Source organism: Typopeltis vanoorti, chromosome 18, assembly GCF_054136105.1.
Source record: "Typopeltis vanoorti isolate ZY-2024b chromosome 18, IOZ_Tvanoo_1.0, whole genome shotgun sequence".
Taxonomy (NCBI): domain Eukaryota; kingdom Metazoa; phylum Arthropoda; class Arachnida; order Uropygi; family Thelyphonidae; genus Typopeltis; species Typopeltis vanoorti.
In genome coordinates, this window is record NC_143566.1 from 46,776,810 (window position 1) to 46,796,913 (window position 20,104).

General features: G+C 35.4%; 1 protein-coding gene across 2 annotated transcripts in view; it reads left to right on the forward strand.

The window, feature by feature from the left end:
- LOC150096630 (meckelin) overlaps positions 1-20,104 on the forward strand; it is a 575,505-nt gene that overhangs the window by 449,817 nt on the left and 105,584 nt on the right. For both annotated transcript variants that reach the window (XM_090408005.1, XM_090408006.1), the window contains one exon: positions 10,691-10,831. In XM_090408005.1, coding sequence (XP_090264131.1) covers positions 10,691-10,831 — 141 coding nt within the window. The remainder of the gene's footprint in view (positions 1-10,690; positions 10,832-20,104) is intronic.

Sequence of the window (20,104 nt, forward strand, 5' to 3'; positions counted from 1 at the left end):
CAGGAAAATGGTTTGAAATAAAATCAGGTGTGTGCCAAGTGTGGACATTTTCTCCACTGTTATTCATCATCTGTATGGATCACATTATAAAGGAACGTAGTATTAAACCTAATAATCAAAATTGGTGATATTAATCTTAGCTCTTTACTTTATGTAGATGATGATATACTTCTGAATAAATCCAGCACAAGTGTGCAAAATTCCCTGAATAAATTGAATAATTGTTGTAATAAATTTGTTATAGAAATCAGCAGTAAAAAGACAATGAAAATTGGCAGAAACATTGAAAATATCAACTGTATCTTGAACTGTGAACTTTTAAAACAAATAAAGCATTTCAGCTATTTAGGCACATTTTTAGTGAAGATGGTAAATTAAATAGAACTACACAACAGAATTGGTAAAGCTAGTATGGTAGAAAGTCAGCTGAATAAATTTATATGGAATAAGAAAGAAATTAGTCAAAACACTAAATTATCTGTATACAAGATGGTAAAGGTTTTCACATTTGATGTTTGTAGATGCCATATGGTCACTCCCATACCTTACAGCAGGGATCAGGAACCGGTGGCTCCGGAGCCGCATGGCGGCTCTTTTATATTGAATTAAAAGATACATAATTAATACAAACAACTAAATATTGTGTTTTGATGTGGCCTGTTCATGGCGCTAGATACTATGCATGTGACGTGTGTTACACTGAAATTTTATGACATGAACAACTGACAACTACGTTACAATTGAAATACCGCTAAATGTTTACCCTGCCTAAGGTAACTAGCACCACGGCAAAAATCTGAACTAATTGATCAGCTGTCCTGTCAAACAAACACCACGGTTTTTAGATACATACGGATTTTAATTGTCAAAATAAATATTCTGTTAGTTAACTTATGTATTGTGGTACTAAACTGGTGTTTAATTTAGTGTCAGGTAATGTTATGCACAAATTAATTTTTATTATGTTATTATGTTGAATTTGTGTTTTTACTTGCAGGTAAATTTGTGATAATAACCCTTCTAAAATGAGTTCAAGAAAAAGAAGCAATTCGAAGAAAACAGAGGATTCAATAAAATGTGAATAGAGAAATTTGCATTTATAGAAGTAAATGGAAATCCAGAATGTTTAATTTGCCATCTACAACTTCAAAATAACACATCAAGTAATGTTGAACGACATTTTCGAGGAAAACATTTAGACTTCAGTAAAAAATATCCTGAGGGTGATAATAGAAAAAAAGCTATTGAAGAATTACAGAAGAAGTTGAAAGTTTATTTTTCACTTGGTCAGACTATAATAAATTTAGTTTAATCCTTTATCCAAGTGTGTTCAAGCAATGTTTGCACCTGAAAGTATCTTCAGGACTGGGGTAAAGTGGTGCAACTCCTTGCAAAGGTGGAGCAAGCTACCAACACTCCTATCTCAGTATCTCCCATAATGCAAAACACAACTCCTTGCGGATATGTATAATGTTATGCATTAAGGGAAGGGCCACTACCCAGACTAGTTTCGACCTTTATTGAGGTCTCTTCAAATTCCAATCTTTGAGTTTCTTATTCGGTTTTAAAACAATGTGGGATTTAATATCCCCTTAATTTAAATAATGTTTATATCGCCGAAATGAAGCTTATTAGCTCTATATATTTAAGTAACTTAATGGTTGCACCTGTTTGGAAACTTGTACAGCAGAGTATAAAAATTCTTTTCGCGATACAATTTGGTATCAATATGGTCTAGCTACTCACTGATGAAGCCTCAAAAAAAGCTGAAACCGGTCTGGGTAGTGACCTCCCACCATAATGTAATAACAGCGTACATTTCCTAGGAAATGTGTTTTTACATTATGGAAAATACCTGAGAATAACAATCAGAACTTCACCACCTTTGCTACGAGTTGTCCGGTATTGTACTACGTACTAGGGTCACTTGCATTGGCTAACGCTAGTGTCGCCGATACTTGATAGTTTTCTATATCGGCATGAAACTCTCTGATTCCAATCTTTGAGTTTCTTATTCGTCAGTTTTAAAACAATGTGGGATTTAATATCCCCTTAATTTAAATAATGTTTATATCGCCGAAATGAAGCTTATTAGCTCTATATATTTAAGAAAGCGGAAAAACCTGTTACCGATGGTGAATTTCTAAAAAATGCATGTATAACGTCTCTGAAATTCTATTTAAGGATATGAAAAATAAGGACGAGATATGTAAAAAAATTAAAGATTTACCTCTTTCAGCTAGAACTGTCAAGGAGTGGATTGCAACAATTTCTGCAGAAGTTTCGAATATGCAAATTATGGATATTAATTCTGCCGATTTTATGTCTATTGCGGTTGATGAATCAAATGATATTTCTGATATGGCACAATGATGTGTGATGATTAAATATATCACATCTTCCGGTATTTGAGAAGAACTTCTTGATCTGCTAACACTTAAAGGACACACTACAGGTCAAGATATTTCAGAAAACCTAACAAGTTTACAGAATAAAAATATAAATATTAATAATATAGTATGCATTGCGACCAATCCACTGGCGCACCTTCTGTGATTGTGAAAAATAAGGAGTTTGTTAAATTATTCTCCACTCGTATTCCACATGGAATTATTTCATTTCATTGCATTTTGCATCAAGAAGCTTTAGTTGCAAATTCTTTGGGATTATTACCACAACTAAAAAGAGTGATGGATGTTGTCGTGCCAATGATAAAATTTCAGGCATTGAATCACAGACTTTTTGACACATTTTTAGAGGAACTAGGTAGTCAACATAAAGATTTAGTGACCTTTACATCTGTACGATGGTTATCAAGAGGAAAAGCATTAAAACGTTTTTTCCAACGCTTAAAAGAAGTAATAGTTTTCTTAACCGCTAAAAATTATAACGTAAATCATGTGGAACTTCTCAGTAATGCCGAATGGATATAAAATTTTTGTTATTTGCTTGATATAACAGAACATTTTAATAAGCTAAATTTGAAGTTGCAAGGGAAGGGAAACACAGCCTTACAATTACTAGAGGAAGTCCTTACCTTTGAACAGAAACTAAGAGTATTTTTGAACTTGTTACAGAAGAAAAATGTATATATTTTGAAAATCTAAAAAATGATAGATTGAATTTAAATCAAGAAAAAGTTGATTGCAAAATATTTGCTGAAATGATTACTGTAATTTTAGATTCATTTTCAAGCAGATTTCAGGATTTTAAAAAACATCATGAGATGATGAAATTTATATTACATCCGTTAAATTGCAATTTAAAATTAACAGTTATTGAAGCCTTTCCCGGAATATCAATTGCAGAACTACAAATGAAGCTTCTGGAAATTCAGAATAAAAGCATCTGGGTACAAAAACTTCAGGAAATGGTAGCACAAATTGAAGAAAATGAGGAAACTATGGAAGAAACACCACAGGAAATTATATTTAAATGTTGGAATTCTTTCCCAACTAATTATTCAAATGCCAGGCGACTTGCTTTTGGGGTTTTGACTCTTTTCAGTTCAACGTACAATTGCGAACAATTTTTCTCTTCAATGAATTACATTAAAAATAAGTATAGGAACAAATTGACTGATGAAAGTTTGAAAGCCGAATTACTATTAAAGTGCACGACATACAATTAAGTAAACTGACTGAGAAGATGCAAAATCAAAAGTCTCATTAGTGAATTTTAAATTAAAACAATCAAATATCTATTAAAATACATAATATTGTATTTTTATTCGGACTAATATTTTTTGCAATACAAATTCTGACTTTTTTGCAATATTATACTTACTTCAGCATGTTTTGTGATTAGAAACTTAATCAAACTTAATGTTGTTTTATTTATTGAACATATAAAAAATTTATATGCAAACATGAAAGTGATATTTGATATCTGGAAGTACTGAATTAAAAACAAATTTACCTAAGTTTGAACTAACTGCAACTTTGAGTCACCAGGAAAAATCGAATTGAAGTTGCGGCTCCCAAAATTTTGTTTTAATTAATTTTTTTGGTGGAATGACTCTTTGGTTCAAAAAGGTTCCCATCCCTGCCTTACAGGATCGCAGATTTCCGTTCCATAGACAGTTTGTTGAACAATCACCAACAACCATGCCCATGGTGGGATTTGAACTCGCAGCCTCTTGGCTGGAGCACGGACATGCTAACCACTCAGCCAACCAGGCCGGCTACATGATGGTATTCAAACTAGTTTTAATTTATGGTTCTGAGAGCTGGGTTAGAAATAAAACACTTAATTAAAGAGAGTCCTCTGATGTGAGAGTTCTGAGAAAGATTATGGTATAGTAGAAAGTCAGCTGAATGGAGTGAAGATGGCACAAATGGCATTATCGCATTAAAATACGAGGATATTATTAAAGAACTTGACATTGTTAGTATTCAGGAATGTGTTAGTAGATCTAATGGTGGTTAAACATTAGATCTACTAACCTTAAACAGAATGGAAGAGGAAATATTAGCAAAACAAGTGTTCTTTGCCAGGTTGGTAAGGAAAAGACCAAGATCTAGATGATTTGATAAAGTTAAAAGTACTTTAAAAGACAGAAATGTGAGATGTGATAATATTGGAATCTTGACAGATAACAGATTAATTTGGAGGAAAATTGTTGATAGGAAGTTAGTACTCATTGCGAGAAACCCAAACTATCCACACAGTCTGTCATACTTCTCTTTAAATCCATTCACAGACAGAGCACTCACAACTGACTTTGGCAACCCATTCCATTCATTCACAACTCTCCAAGCAAAAAATCTAGTCCTCACAGCCCTACTGACCACACCTTTATTTAACTTCCAGAGATGACCTCTTGTTCTGGTCCCTCTGGCCAAGTGCTGAACCATTTCTCCTGCATCTGTCCTTTAAGCAACTTAGGTTTCTATCATATATCTTTTTTTTTTTCTTTCTTAATAACCAACTTCTGCAATCCATACCCTCAATCTATCCTCATAGGGAACTGTCTACCAACTGCTTACCATCTTAGTTGCTTGCCTCTGAATCTTCTACACTGCTTTTTATTCCCCAAGAAATCGAAGAGACAACTGAGACCTGAGCACAGTAATCCAGATCTGGATGTTCAAAGCCTTCTAAAGTGAAATAACTTCCTTATCTATACTTGTTTTCTTATGAGCTATGTTAGCAACCTTAGCAATATGGCTTCTAAACTTTAACTCTCTGTCTACCACCATCCCTAAATCTCTAGCTTCATCTGTTTCCTGGAGTACAATTCCATCATTGTGGTATTGTACTCCAGGAAACAGATAAATAGATTACACAGCTTGTAATCTATTTATCTCAAAATTCATAACTTTACATTTATCCACATTAAACTGACATCCATATGTTTTGCCCATATTGACAGCTTATTTAAATTGTCCTGCAAGCTCTCCATATTGTCTTGATTAATTCTTACTCTACCTAATTTTGTGTCATCAGCAAACAACTGAATATTTCCTTTCAGGTTATTTCCTGTATCATTTATGTACAAATTAAACAGTAGTGATCAACTGAACCTTGAAGCACACCACTAGTCACCTGATTCTGCCCCTCCATATACCACATAACCAGTGTATTATCCATTTCCATGGTTCTAATTTGACAGAGTTCCTTTTGGTATTCTGTCAAATGCCTTTGCAAAATCCAGCAGAATCATTGTGTAGCCATTTCCTTTGTCCAACTCAGCTGTTACTGTATTATCCAAAGTTAGTAAATTACTAAAGCATGCATGACAGACCCTTCACAAAGCCATGTTTCCCCTCATTGAGTATCGTATTCTGATTCACCCATATTTGAATTTTCTTTTTGACCAATTTTTCCATTACTTTTACCACCATGTCTGATTGGTCTTAGAACCTCCCTTATGCAAGGGAATTATTTTGTTCTCTTTCCTCTCTATCAGAACTCTTCCAGAGCTGAGACTTAAAGTGCCTAGTCAGGGGCATTGCCAGTTCCCTTGCACATCTCGCAAAACCCCAAGCCGATATCCCATTTAATTCCAAAGCTGTATTTACATTGAGATTCTACAGTATTCTAAGAACCTCCATTTCATCCACCTCTGTTCCCACATCAGTCTCTGCAACATATGTTACAGTAGTAACTTCACTTGGATGATATACCCTTACAAAGTGGTCACTCAGTTATTCAACTATTTTATCTGCTTCTGTCACCTCGTCACCATCAACATTCATTAAGGTTAATCTTCCATAGTCGTTTTTCCTCTTGCTTGCCATATAACAAAAGAACTCTTTGGGATTTCCTTTGGCCTGCTTGGCTAGAATTCTTCTCGTAATCTGGTTTGCCTTCCTTACCATGCTGGTCACGTTTCTCTTTATATATCCTCCATAGCATTTTCTTCTTCTGCAGCTTGTGCTTAATGATATTTCTCATCCATCTAACTCCTACGTGATTGACCCTTCTTTCTCTAGATGACTCTTAACTATATCTTATGCACCACTAACATCCTTACCATGCAGTGTTTTATATCGGCACAGATTTAAGCTTCTTCCTAAGCTTGTCATAATCATCTACTTGTAGTTCCACATATACCCCTTCTTGACAGACTATTGCTCATGTACAATCTCCCAAGTCAAGACTGCATGGTCACTTTCACCAATCGGAGGCAATGTACTCACCTTGGTTATGGATAGCTCTTCTGATCGTATGACCAGGTCTAATACTCTTGTAAGAGCTCTCATGATATGTGACTTTGTAACTTATCATGTTCATTTTTACGTTTTTTTGTTAAGGAGAATGTACTTAGAGAAATGTTAATTTTTGTAATAATCTTGTTATGAGCCTTTGTTAAAATAATGGGGCTCATGACATCATCATGTAATGATATTAACTCATGTTAAATCAGTAAGTCTAATTATAAAAATAGTGAATAATTCCAGGAATTGTCATAGACGGAAATTTCTAAAGATGTGCAAAGAGTGACGTCATCACATCCAAAGGTCAATACGTGACCATAGTGAAGAATTCTAAGAACTGCCATGGATAGATAATTCCAAAGATGCGCAAAGAGTGATATCAGCATGTCCAAAGGTCAACACGTGACCATTTTTGAGAGATGCGCGAGAGATATGCTTGAACTTCCCTTGCACACAAGGAAAGTCCAAGTATATATAAGGCAGGTCATCAAGGAGGAAATTTGTCTTGGGGTTTTCTAAGCCTTTTCTTACCTGGGTCTGCCATCACATAGGGTTGTTGTTGTTGGGAATTGAAAGAGAAGGAAGTTTGTAGGGTTCTGAAACCTTCTCTCACCTGGGTTCACCTTCATGCTAGGATCACTGTCAGAAATCTAAAGAGAAGCATTGTGGGTCTGTCACTATATGAGAAGTATTGTGTCGGTCATCTCAAAAGGAAAGATCAGTATTATTTCTTGACTTTGCTGTCAAGAAATAATAGATATTTCAGACAAGGAAGAAATTTAGCAGAAAAATCAGGAACGAGTCAGTAGACAGGAAGAAAGCCAAGAAGAAGGCTTATGTGCAATAGGTTAATGTTAAGACAGTGTGCTGAACAAGGATTGTGAGTAGTTATAATACTGAACCAAGTGTCTATGTTTATGAGATAATGTATATTAATATTGAATTTGGCTTAAACAAGCTATGTCTTATATTCAGTTAATGTTATGCTAGATTGTGAATTAGCTTAGAACTAATTAGATTAGAAAGATAATTGCAATAACACATTATGTACATATGTGAATCATTCTGTAAATATTTCCTTTTGACTTAATTAAATGGTTTGTGAACAACACATTGGACAGATTCTGTCAATGCACTGTTCTAAAATATTCGAACCTGCATAAGATAGAAGTTTATGTGATTAAGCCACGAATTATTTAAGATAAGGATTAACATAAGCAGGGAATGCAAACAGTATCTGCTTTCTTAAATATAAAGAGCTAATAATTTTCATTTCGGTGATATAAACATTATTTAAATTAAGGGGATATTAAATCCCACATTGGAAACTCGTATAGCAGAGTATATAAGTTCTTTTCGCTATACCCTTTGGTATTTATTTGGTCTAGCTACTCACTGATGAAGCCTCAATAAAGGCTGAAACCGGGTCTGGGTAGTGACCTCCCACCATAATGTAATAACAGCATACATTTCCTAGGAAATGTGTTTTTACATTATGGAAAATACCATAATGTAAAAACTTCTGAGTTTTTACTCAGAAGTTTTTACATTATGATATTTTCCACCACAGAACTTTACCACCTTTGCTGCGAGTTGCCTGAGATTGTACTACATACTAGGATTACTTGCATTAGCTCACGCTAGTAATCGCCGATACTTTTATAGTTTACTATACTATATTCGACATGAAACTCTGATTCCAATCTTTGAGTTTCTTATTCGGTTTTAAAAAAACAATGTGGGATTTAATATTCCCTTAATTTAAATAATATCTGCTTTGTCTTTGGTTTAAAATCTTATGATCTTGCACTCAATATATAGTCTAACTGGTGCAGTTGTAAAACAAATAAATTTGTTTTACAGTATAGTAGAAATAGATAAATGGCGGCAGCCGATAGTTAAGGCAGTCGACCATTCCCAAATCAGTAAATAAAAGAAATTAAAGATGAAGCAGGGTTAATAGAAATACACAACATAAATATAACACTCTCACACCCCTAGTCCCCTCCATCACATGCTGCCTCAAGTAATTATCTCTTAGTAGGTGTAAAAAATTCCATTTCCTTTCTGTCATGCGATCTTTCTTCCTTCCAGTCTGTATCTCCATAGTTGGTTTCCCATAATGATCATTATGGGAAACCATAATGATCATTATGGGAAATGTAATCATTGTACTAATTTGGCAATGCATATCTTCCAGATCATTCATGGAATCCCCAGGCCTATAGCAACAGTGAACTGTATATTTTGTCTTGATCTCACACTAGGCTGCTTCAAATGTACAGGCACCTCCCCCTCCTCCTCCTTATCCCCTATTCTTTTTGGCAGCTCTTGCTCTAACAGATCCAGGGAAGTACCAGTATAAAAGGCACAGGACTGAAACAGTGAGTCTGTGAGGGAGGGATCATCTGTCAATTGTATTGCTCTCCTCCAGACAGCAATAAGAATTTTTAGGCAGACTTTAGGTCCACCATCCGAAACATTGAACAGTATTCTATGGATATTCAGATTTGGGATTTGTAAGTTAGTAGCTGTGTAGATGAAAAGTAGTACCTTGAGTGGAAGAGAATGGCTAGTTTTATAGACTCAGCAGAAGCTGTTGTTGTAATGTTTTTATCCTATGAGTGTATATATATCTGTCCAGTGAGTGAGGTCTGATGATTTAGGTACAGAGGATAAGACAGGTAAATGAGATCCCCCCTTTGCAAGAGGAGCCACCTTTAATGCAATCCCATAGCATTAAAGGTGACCAATTTATCCTTTCCCCATCAAAGGATAGTATAGATATCAGTGTTTAAATCACTAGTAAATGAAGTGTACTGTCATCAACAAAGCTGTGGATGGGATTATTCAAAATGCATATATATGAATCTCCAATAATCTTATGTATAGGGGAAAAAAAGAGTAGTTGGTAGATTAGAGCTCTGAAGCACTTGTGTATTGGTAGAGAAGCTTGAAAAGAGGGAGATATCCACTGTGGCATGCAGTGAATGATTAGAGAGAGAGATGGACGGCAATTTACTCAGTGGGTATTGATTCTAGACATGATCAAATTCTCTGGAAATGTGAAGGGGGGGGCAAGCCTTCGTTTCTTCAGACCTTTCCATAGCACATGTCCAGCAATGGTGATGCAGGCTAAGAGAACAGCTCTGGATCTAGAGTGACAGAATCCATACTTGTTGTCATTGATTAACTGGTGGACCTCTAAATTGAGGAGACACTGACTGGATTATATATTCTTCTTGCTTCCATATAGTGAGATAATTATTAGATGAGTATAAAATATTGTAGAGATAATATGGAATAGGAGTCACATTTGGAGAACAACATGTATTTTGCTGATGTCTTTTTTGCTGAAAAACCACAAGAGGCATATAGTTTTCTATTTCTGGTATAGTAGGAGGTTATTTGCCTTGGTCATCTATGCAGGAGTTGGAATAGGAGAGTGATGCTAGGAGATCAGCTTTATCTTTATGTGGCACAACAGTAGTGCCATCTGGATGATTGCAAGAGAGGTGAAAGTACAGGTGAAAACAGAAGTTGCTTCTGATGGTGTTTGCAGAGAATTAGAAAGCACAAGTTTCATTTGGACAGACGAGTTTCTTACTGTTAGTCCTTACAAAGTCAAATGTGAATTTGCTGATGGTTGTTTTGCATTTATTTTGCATATGGAGCTAGTTATGGTGTGTTACATGTTTTATTAAACCATGACTTGGAAAGCTGACAGTAGTGTAGCAAGCTTACTCATTACAAACTTTTATTCTGCATTAAGAAATAACAAACATTCTCTGGCTGTCACATGAGATGTTATAGCTGATCTGTATGTATAGAACCATGTAGGTAAATACATTCATTCATCAGCCACTACTATAAAATTTAGTAATGCATAGTTTCATGTGTTGTTTTTTAGCCAATAGTTTATGCATAATAATGTCATGAATTAAACTGTGATATCTTGAAAATTATCTGTTTGTCACTGCAAGAATGATTTACTTATCTTGAAGGAAATTAAATTAATTTTTTTCCAGGTTGCTGGATTTGAACATGTTGCACTTTCAACAACTATTGTCAAATTTTCAGAATCAGAACTGCATCAGAATGTACCATTTAGCGTTACTTGCAGATTTGCAGTGGGTGCTGCTTCTTTTATTGCTGTTGCTGTGATTCAGGTAATATACACATAATTCATACATTCTTCTTTATGCTTTCACTAAGTATTACATTATGTGATTGCTTAATGTAGTAAGTCTTTTAATTTTAGTAAGGGTAATAATTACTGAAATAAAGGAATCTTACTTTTGTTTAAATAATACGTCTCCTTAACCTTGATTCAGTTAAATTTTCCAGTATAATATTCAGTCCACAGATATCTCATCAAGAGTCATAGCATTGACTCTATTCTGAGTACTTCTTACTAAACTTGTTAGCTGAGTAGATAGTAAATCGACTTTCCTACCTGCAAACCATGAATTTAGATATAATCATGGCATTGTGTATGTGTGTGTGTGTGGGGGGTAAATTGCATCTCCATTGTGAGACCGTTACCTTATTTAATGAAGGCCTCAAGTGGTATGAAAGGTACCATGCTATGTTCCTGGATTATCTAACTCCTTCTCATCTAAAATTAATAAGCTGGCCTAGGGGTTAGCGTATCTGCTCTCCAGCCATAAGGCTGTGGGTTTGAATCCTGCCTGGTCATGAATGTTTGTTTGTTTGTGAAAATACTAGTGGTGGTAGATAGCGTTGGTGTAGATGATGTAGGTAGTTTTGGTTGGTGGAGACGGAGAGTTGTAGAGTAGGTACCCTCCCTCGATGAGTCTTTGGACTCCCTGGAAGTGTTATGTAATAATAATAATAATAAATTGTGCTATATGTTTGAAACTTTTCATAGGTTGGATTGATATTAAAAAAAATACAGCAAAAAGTTATAATAAGCTATATTGCATATCTAAATTCTAACACTTCTTCAATGAGATGAAGCCACAAGAATTTGGTTTGATCTTGAATTTTGGGAGGAAAGGAGATAGATGTTTTGTGATGCTGTAAGTTACAAGAAGCCGTGTATCAGATTTGATGTTTACAGCTCTTTGTTGAATAACACAAGTCTAGTTTGTAGTTCCTCTCCTTCCCCTACATGGAGAAGAGTAGTTGTCATAACTTGCACTGACACAAGAAAAGCTGTATGCCAGATTTGGATTTTAGTTGTTCTAGTTCTCACCCTGAATTACAGAAGACATTTTACAACTATGTGATCAAAGGAAAACCTTAAAATCCACTATAAACAAGGATAATGACTGCAGGGGAAAATATAAAGAACTAAAATATATAAAAAAAAGAAACAAAACAGCTAAAACCAACTGGATTCTGAATGAATGTGGAAAGATTGAAGAGAAACTACATAAAGTTCTTTCCAAATGATAAGGAGAATAAAACCCTTCACTAACACAAATTAGTCATTTGAGAATGAAAATGGCAAGTTTTTGATTGAAAAGGATGAAATCTTAATGTTGGAATGATTACTCAGCTAGCCTTTTCTCAGAAGACAGTAGCCTTAATAATCAAAATTTTGAAGATATAATACAAATGCCATTGGTTGTAGGAGACTGCCCTGTTTTAAAAGAAGCAGTAGAAACAGCATTTAATTCTTTGAAGATAGGAAAATCACCAGGCTTAGATGGAATAACTTCATAACTATCGAAAGTAGGGGAAAAAACTTATCATAGATGCCCTGCTCAAAATTTGCAGTGATATTTCAGTAAAGGATAACAGAAAAAGTTTTCTAGCAAAGTTGTAGTTCCAGTGGCTCTACCTGATGAGTTTACTAGAATCTACTTAGATTTTCTAGGCATGATTTCACTTTCTCAAATATGTCTGATCCTCCTGTTTTTCAATGAAGCTATTCAAGACCAATAAGTTCTTCAGAAATGTTAAAATTATCATTAATTCCTCTTATAAAAATGCTTAACTGGGCTACATCACAAATGTCAGTAGATAGATCCAAAACTAAAGAAACTACAAGCACGGACAAGGTCTTTCAGTTGCTCAGATACATCGTAAGAGATTTATTCAGTGTGTCTTGTAACTGTTTGCTTTGACAGAACAATTTTGTCTACTTTCCTTTCGATATTTTTATCGCCAAAACATCTTGCAAATGTTTTGAGAGAAAGCTTAACAATTTCTTCTAAATCAGAAAAAGACTTCTGTTTTTTTTGGCCAATGCTTCTATCATCGCCAAACTTTCATAACTTCTTTTAACAAAAAATATTCGTCATGATTCGTCTACAAGATGTGGTGAATCATAGTCTTATCAAGAAGGATAATAACTTCCCTATCTTTACTCTTTTTTTAGCATATTTGTCAACAATCAGTAATATTTAAGCTATTTTACCAACTTTTGCAATATGCCCTCTGAACTTCAACTCCCTGTCCATCATTATCCCCAAGTCCATGGCCTCATCAATTTCTTGCTATCCAATCTTTTCAGCCTAAAATGCATAATGTTATATTTTCCAACATTAAATTGACAGTCATTACCTTTTCCCACAATGCCAGTTTATTTAATTCATCCTCCAGGATATCACTTTTATCAACTAATACCCTTTCCAGTTTTGCATCATCAGCAAACAACTGAATATCCTCCCCTTAAATATTTTCTTATATCATGGATATGAGCCTCCGTAGCTCAGTCAGTATAGATGAAGCCTTTGGTCAGAAAGACCTGGATTCAATTCCCGTCAGTGACGTGAGAGACCTTTATCTAATTTCTTTCAACTAAAGGTGAGTTAGCTGGTCTTATACGGGGATTTTTTCATCTGGAAACTCGGGTTTTTTTCCCCCCAGAACAGGCAAACCGGCCCTCTGAACACACGCATCTACAGACATAGGACACCAGGAATAAGGAGTAACCAACCTATTCTATAGGATTTCGGTTACGAATATCTACACAGTAAAATGTGTAGGTCTATGAGTGAGTTTAAATTAGGATAGGATAGGATATACAGATTAAAGGGTGGTGGCCTTAGTGTGGAACCCTGAGGTACTCCACTAGTCACTCTCATTCTCCTAGATATCCCTCCACTATATACTACTCTCTGGTGTCTGTCAGCCACCACCCCACCTATCCATGCTGCTAGTTTCATATCTGTTCCTCTTTGCTCCTACTTTTGTAACAGTTTTCCATGTGGCATTCAGTTAGTGTTGCAGCCAGAGCTTTTGCCGCCCCTCTCACTGCACACCAGAAATACTACAAAAAGTCAAAAGGACATATAGGGAAATAAATTAAAAATACTATGTTTATTTTTGAAGTAAAACTTTAATTTCAACATTCTAAAATGTTATTTTTCTTGCTTTTCTTAGCAAAATCGTTGATTTCATCACTGAGTTACTGTTTTATAGACAGTATAGCAAGATTTCTTAAACGCCAAAAAAGTGCAGCCCAGGGCGGACTGTTCCCTCCGCCCTCCCCTAGCTACGCCCCTGCATTCAGTCAAATGCTTTTGCCAAGTTCAGCAACATCAACTGAACTGTTGAATTTGACCTTGAACCAACTTTTCTAATACTTTAACAACTACTCCTGATGTTTTAATTGGTCTGTAGCTTATTACTTCTGTGTTGGACCACCTTTATGTAATAGAACTATCTTACCCTTTTTCCATTCCTCTAGAACCCTGCCAGAACTGAGACTTTGAACAACTTCATCAGAGTAGTGCCAGTTTTCTTGCACATTGACATAGTACACAGGCTGATATGCTATCCAGTCCCACTGTTGTATTCACATTGATATTTTTTCAATATGCTGAACACCTCCTGTTCATCTCTCTCTCAATTTTGACATGCATTTCTGTCACATCATCAGCTGCAAAATCTCTAGGTACTCAGCTATATTTTGCCTCTGTCACCTTCCTACTATCACCATTGATTAAAGTCATCCTACCATAGTCATTTTTTCTCCTACTTTCTACATAACAAAAAAAAAGTCTTTTGGATTTGCTTTGGCTTGCTTAGTTAATTTTCTTTCATGTATTCTGATCACCTTTTTTCTTTATATTCCCTCTATAGTGCTTTTTTTTTTTTTTTTTCCAGCTCAGGCTTTATATCTTTATTCATTCACTTAATCTCCACTTGTTTTATCCTCCTGATCTTTTCTATGCAATTGGATACTGCTTCTCAAACAATTTCTGAAAACTTCTAGTGCACTGTAGCTTCCCAAGCCATGACACTGATCCAAAATCCATCCTAAGTTTGTCATAATTACTAGCTTTACAATTCAATATAAACCCTTTCTTGACAGAGAATTCCATATGTTTAGCATATCAATCCTGTCATACCAAGGCAGGAGACTCACAATTTATACATCCTTACTCTTATTTTTGCATCTTTCATATCCTGTCTTATTGCATATTTCTCCTTTTTCAAATCATTTGTTCCTGCCCAAACAATGAACTCATTCTCTCTTCCCTTCTGCAAACTAACATCTTCACATATATCCATGATCTTAACACCTAGAAAACTCTTTCATCACTTTCTCTTTAAGTATACCTTTTATTATTAAATCTTCATACAATACCTTCTTATTTATTTATTTTATTTCCCCTCTCCTTATTTAGCCATTTCCAAGAAGCATGGTCATTTTCCCTGTTGGACCCAAAGTGTGTCTACCTTGGTTATGGGTATAGCTTGTGATGTTATTACCAGATCCAGCTGTCTCAAACCCCTGGTTCCTTGTATAATGATTGTTTCAGGTAATTATCCCTTAGCAACTGTATAAATTCCACTTCCATCTTGCCATGTCCCCTTTCCTCGCTTTAATCTACATCCCCATAGTTGAGCTCTCCCATTATAATCGTTCAGCCTCCACTCTTTTGTGCTAATCTACTGATACATGCTATTTACATCTTCCTGTTGACCCCCGAGTGTATATCAGCAACATACAATATATTTTGTCCTGTTGGCTACTCTCTCATAGCAGACAGCCTCAAATAGACCATCTCCTCCAGACATCAAATCCTCTTTAGTTTCTAATTTTGTTGGTTGTAGTTCTTCAACTGTCATCCCCAGTTCCTTAACTTTTTTCCTGTTCTGTTTATCCTCCCTGAAAATACAATACCCATTACATTCTGTCCCTGTAATTATATAATTTTCTGTCAGTCAGGTCTCACTGATACTTCTGGCATTCTTGCATATGCATTTCAACATCCCCATGGACCTACAATTACCCTTGTGTTATGTCATTATCAACCACTCAAAACTGAAATCTGTGTAATCGCATTCAGCATTGCATAATCATTTCTTTACACATTTATTTATCCCAGGGGGGGTCATATACATGCTTGATTGCACGTCTCCCCCTCCCTAACATCTAGTTTTCCTGGTTTTGTGCCTCCAAGCAATCAATGAACAGCACTTTCTCCATACATTTATCTCCAAAACCATTCAAATGTAGTCCATCAGGCATAAATAAGTCCTTTTATCCATCAAATTCACTCCATGCATCTATAAACTGCACACCATTCTTCCTGCACAATCTTTTCATTGACTCATTATCAATCATGGTCCTTCTTCTCAACTCTATCCTGTTATACCGAGGCAGCAGACTCACAATCTATACTTCCATACTTTTCATTTTTGCTCTTTTCATATCCTCTCTCATTGTATATTTCTTCCCTTTCAAATAATTTGTTCCTGCCAAAACATTCTTTCACTCCTCCCTTCTCCAAACTAACTGCTTCAGTAACATCCCTGATCTTGCACCTGGGAAACACTTTTGTCACTTTCTCATTAAGTATACCTCTTATCATTATATCTCCATCCAGTACTTCTCCTTATTTCTAGTTTCTCGCACTTTCGTTCTTTCTCCATTTACTTTTTGTTTCATTCACCTGCCTGTGATACCACATGACAATTGTTTTTACAGTCACTTTAACTCTCATTTTGTCCTGTGAAGGATGCTGCCTAAGCATGTTGTTTCACTTCTTCCTTACTGTCACCTCATCATCCACATTACTTTCAGCTTCTTCTTTCATTCTCTCAATTATATTTCATGCACTATCATTCACTACTTCCATATTCTCCAGAACCCTTTCACTATCTTTCCTTACATCATTAATATTCATCATTTTGTTTTCCCACTTTCTATATGACTTGCATTTCTTTCACTCACAACTCTCAATCACCCTTGCTTTTGTATACCATAACCCATTCCTTTGTTGTCAATTTCCTTGTGTGCATCAATGTGCCATGAAAAAATGCTTTCTAAATGATATCCTGTATTAAATTCCTGAAACACACACATACACACATACAAACTCAACAGTCTAAAGTAAATAAGATATGACCAAAAATAATTACTAATATTCACTAAAATAAAAGACTTATCTGTAGGACACATGCAACACCACCACTACTATGATGTGCTAAGCCAGTGTCTCCCTTTTGCAGATATAATTTTGATGTTAACTACATCCACTGATATACGAGCAAAGTCAGAAACATTCTCTGAAACAGCTGAAAAGATTGTTCTTAAAATAAATATGACTAAAACAAAAGTTCATAAATTGAACAGCAAATGCCACAAAGAAATTAAAATTGATCAATATGCAGTTGAGGAAGTTAACAGTTTTATGTACTTGGCAACTGATGTTGATTCTGAAGGTAGAACTGACAGGAATATAATTCAAAAATTGACAAAAGCAAATACTACTTTCAGAAAATTGAATAATATGTGGAAATCATCCAATATTACAATAAAATCAAAATAAAGATCTTCAACAGCAGTGTTAAGGCCATATTATAAAGATGCTTGCTTAAAATATTAAAAATATTTTGGACCCAACGTATAACAAACGATGACATATAAACTGACTGAGCAAATATGTATCACCAGTGAAATAATAAAAAAAAAAAGTGGAAATAGATGGAGCATATGTACTGAGAATGGACATCATAGAGATTCCAAAAGTAGTTTTGAAATGGATTCTGGAAGAGGAAAGGCCTCGATTAACTTGGCAGAGAATGACAGAAAAGGAAAGAAGATCAGCTGGTTGGGATAGCTGGAGAGAGCAGATTTAGTGGACAAGACAGAGGTATCTGGAAGAAATGGATCTCAGCATTGTGTGCCTTGAGACACAAAGACAATGAGTAAGTCAGTAATAAAAGTTAATTTATTAAAATGACTTATTTGCTGGTGATCTCTGGTGTCATATTATGAATATTATGGCATGCCTAATGCATTACTGGTTGCTGCTGGGAATGTGTATTCACTATTAGAAATGTGAAAATGTGAATATATAGGTATTAAGGATAACTGTCCCCTGCTTGCTGATTTCAATATCTATGCCTTTATCCAATGCAATAATGTCTCCTTAAGAATATGAATCCATGTTATGATGTGAATGCTAAGCAGTTATATTGTTGGGAATGATTACTTTTCTGTTTCATTGCCAATGCTAACATTTATTTCACCAATTACATATATGCCCATCTGTAAGTTATGGAAACCAGATCACACCTTATTAGAATATTATGACTAATTTTGTTATTTCACAATCAGTCATTCTGCTGTGCCAGATGGCATTTGTATCACAGTGAAAGTTATTATACATTATGCTGGATGTGATGTACTCTTTGTTCAAAGCTGTGTTAATCAACATGACTACAGAAAAAAAAAAAGTATGATTGTGGGGTACCAGTTGAAGAGTGGCTATCTGGGAAACTGCCAGTATTGTTGGCTGTTGGTGGAGTGCTAGTTAAGGTGTTCCAAGAGTGAAAAGATACTGTGCAGAACAGTCACCAGGTCAATGAGTGTCGGTTGTCCTACCTTATGCAAACTCGTAGACAAAGGTTAGCTGTTCCATACTTAGACAAAGTATGGAACAGCTGACCATGGAATTTAACCAGAGAATTAATTGCAGTAGATCCTGAACCACAATCCAATTTACCTTCCTCCTTTGTATTGCCTCCAAAATAGTTGCTCATTCAAGGTATCCATGCTTACCTAATCATTGATGACTGTGTCTACAGTTTGCCTCTGAGAAACATCATTGGACTATTGAAGACTGGAAAAATAGTTGCCTTTCTGGATGTTTCTCATTTTCATCTATGCCATGTGGATGGTAGGTGCAGGATTTAAGCAGTAACCTTGCAAAAGGAATACCCCTGGCATAGTCTAGCAGAGACAGGCAGGAAGAATGGCATTATGAAAGGGATATTTTCCTAGGAGTCTCTTGTATTTCTGAAACCATGCCATAAATACAAGGTTCCTGTCCATTGTAACTAAACAACTACACTCCTTCATGGTGACTGTCTTCCTAAATTGTACAGGTGTGTTCCATCAAGATAATGAATGCCATGCCACACTGCCATTATCATTTGAGAGTGGTTTCCCAAATGCAACAGCAACTTCCAAGTATTATATTCACTACCAAACATCTCTGGGATTACATGTATTGAGAGACTGGTGTTTAAATCTTCTCCCCCAGAACACTCACAAATCTCTGGGAAGCATTCCTGATTATGTGCCTGCAGCATACTTCTTATGTTTAACAATATAACAATTCATTCCATATTGAGTATGGTAGCATGGATATGGGAGTTGTGAACTATTATGATGACAGTAAGTATTTTGACTGGATTATGTAATGGTTCAAGGCATAGTAGTTAAAAGGTGATCACATTAATTGCTTCTTCTCTTCAAGGATTAGGCATTTGAAGTAGCTGGTCTTCCTCTCTCTCTCTCTCTCTCTCTCTCTCTCTCTCCCCCCCCCCCTTTGATCTATATCTATCCACCTCTTTTGGTAGCCAATATCTTTCCCTAAATAGGTTAATTACTGTGTTAGTATAATACTCTATATTTTATTTCATACTAAATATCTGTTTTTTAGGTTATTTGGTTTCCCTTAGCATATTGGTCTCTGTGGAAGCCTTACAGCAATGCACAGGTGGAAATTAGTCATCACTCATTCAGAGGCATTTCAATAGGCACCACCATCATGGAAATGCAATACAGAATGACATAAATGTTCAAGATCCCTCGAGAGGAATCTTTTAAACTTCATGAGTTCATTTATTCAGTGATTTGAAGCAAAAGTGTTTATATCATCATAGATCTGATTAAAAATGGGTGGCAAGTATGGTCATTACATGATATAGCTGCTGATAACTTACTTCCCAAATGTGCATCCATTATGGTATGGTATGGTATGGTAATATGACCTTTTTTTGAAACCTCTGCTTATTCATACATGAAGCAGATACTTTTTTTTTTGTTTGTTTGATTGATTGATTTCAACTGCCATATATGAGGGTGGTCTGAAAAGTTCTTAGCCTTGACCACAGATTTTGTTTATTATCTTGAAGATTTTTTTTTTCTAAGTTGGTACATCAGTCATAAGCATCCATGTGAAATTGCAAGACATTCTATCAAGTAATTTGTTTTATACGGCTGT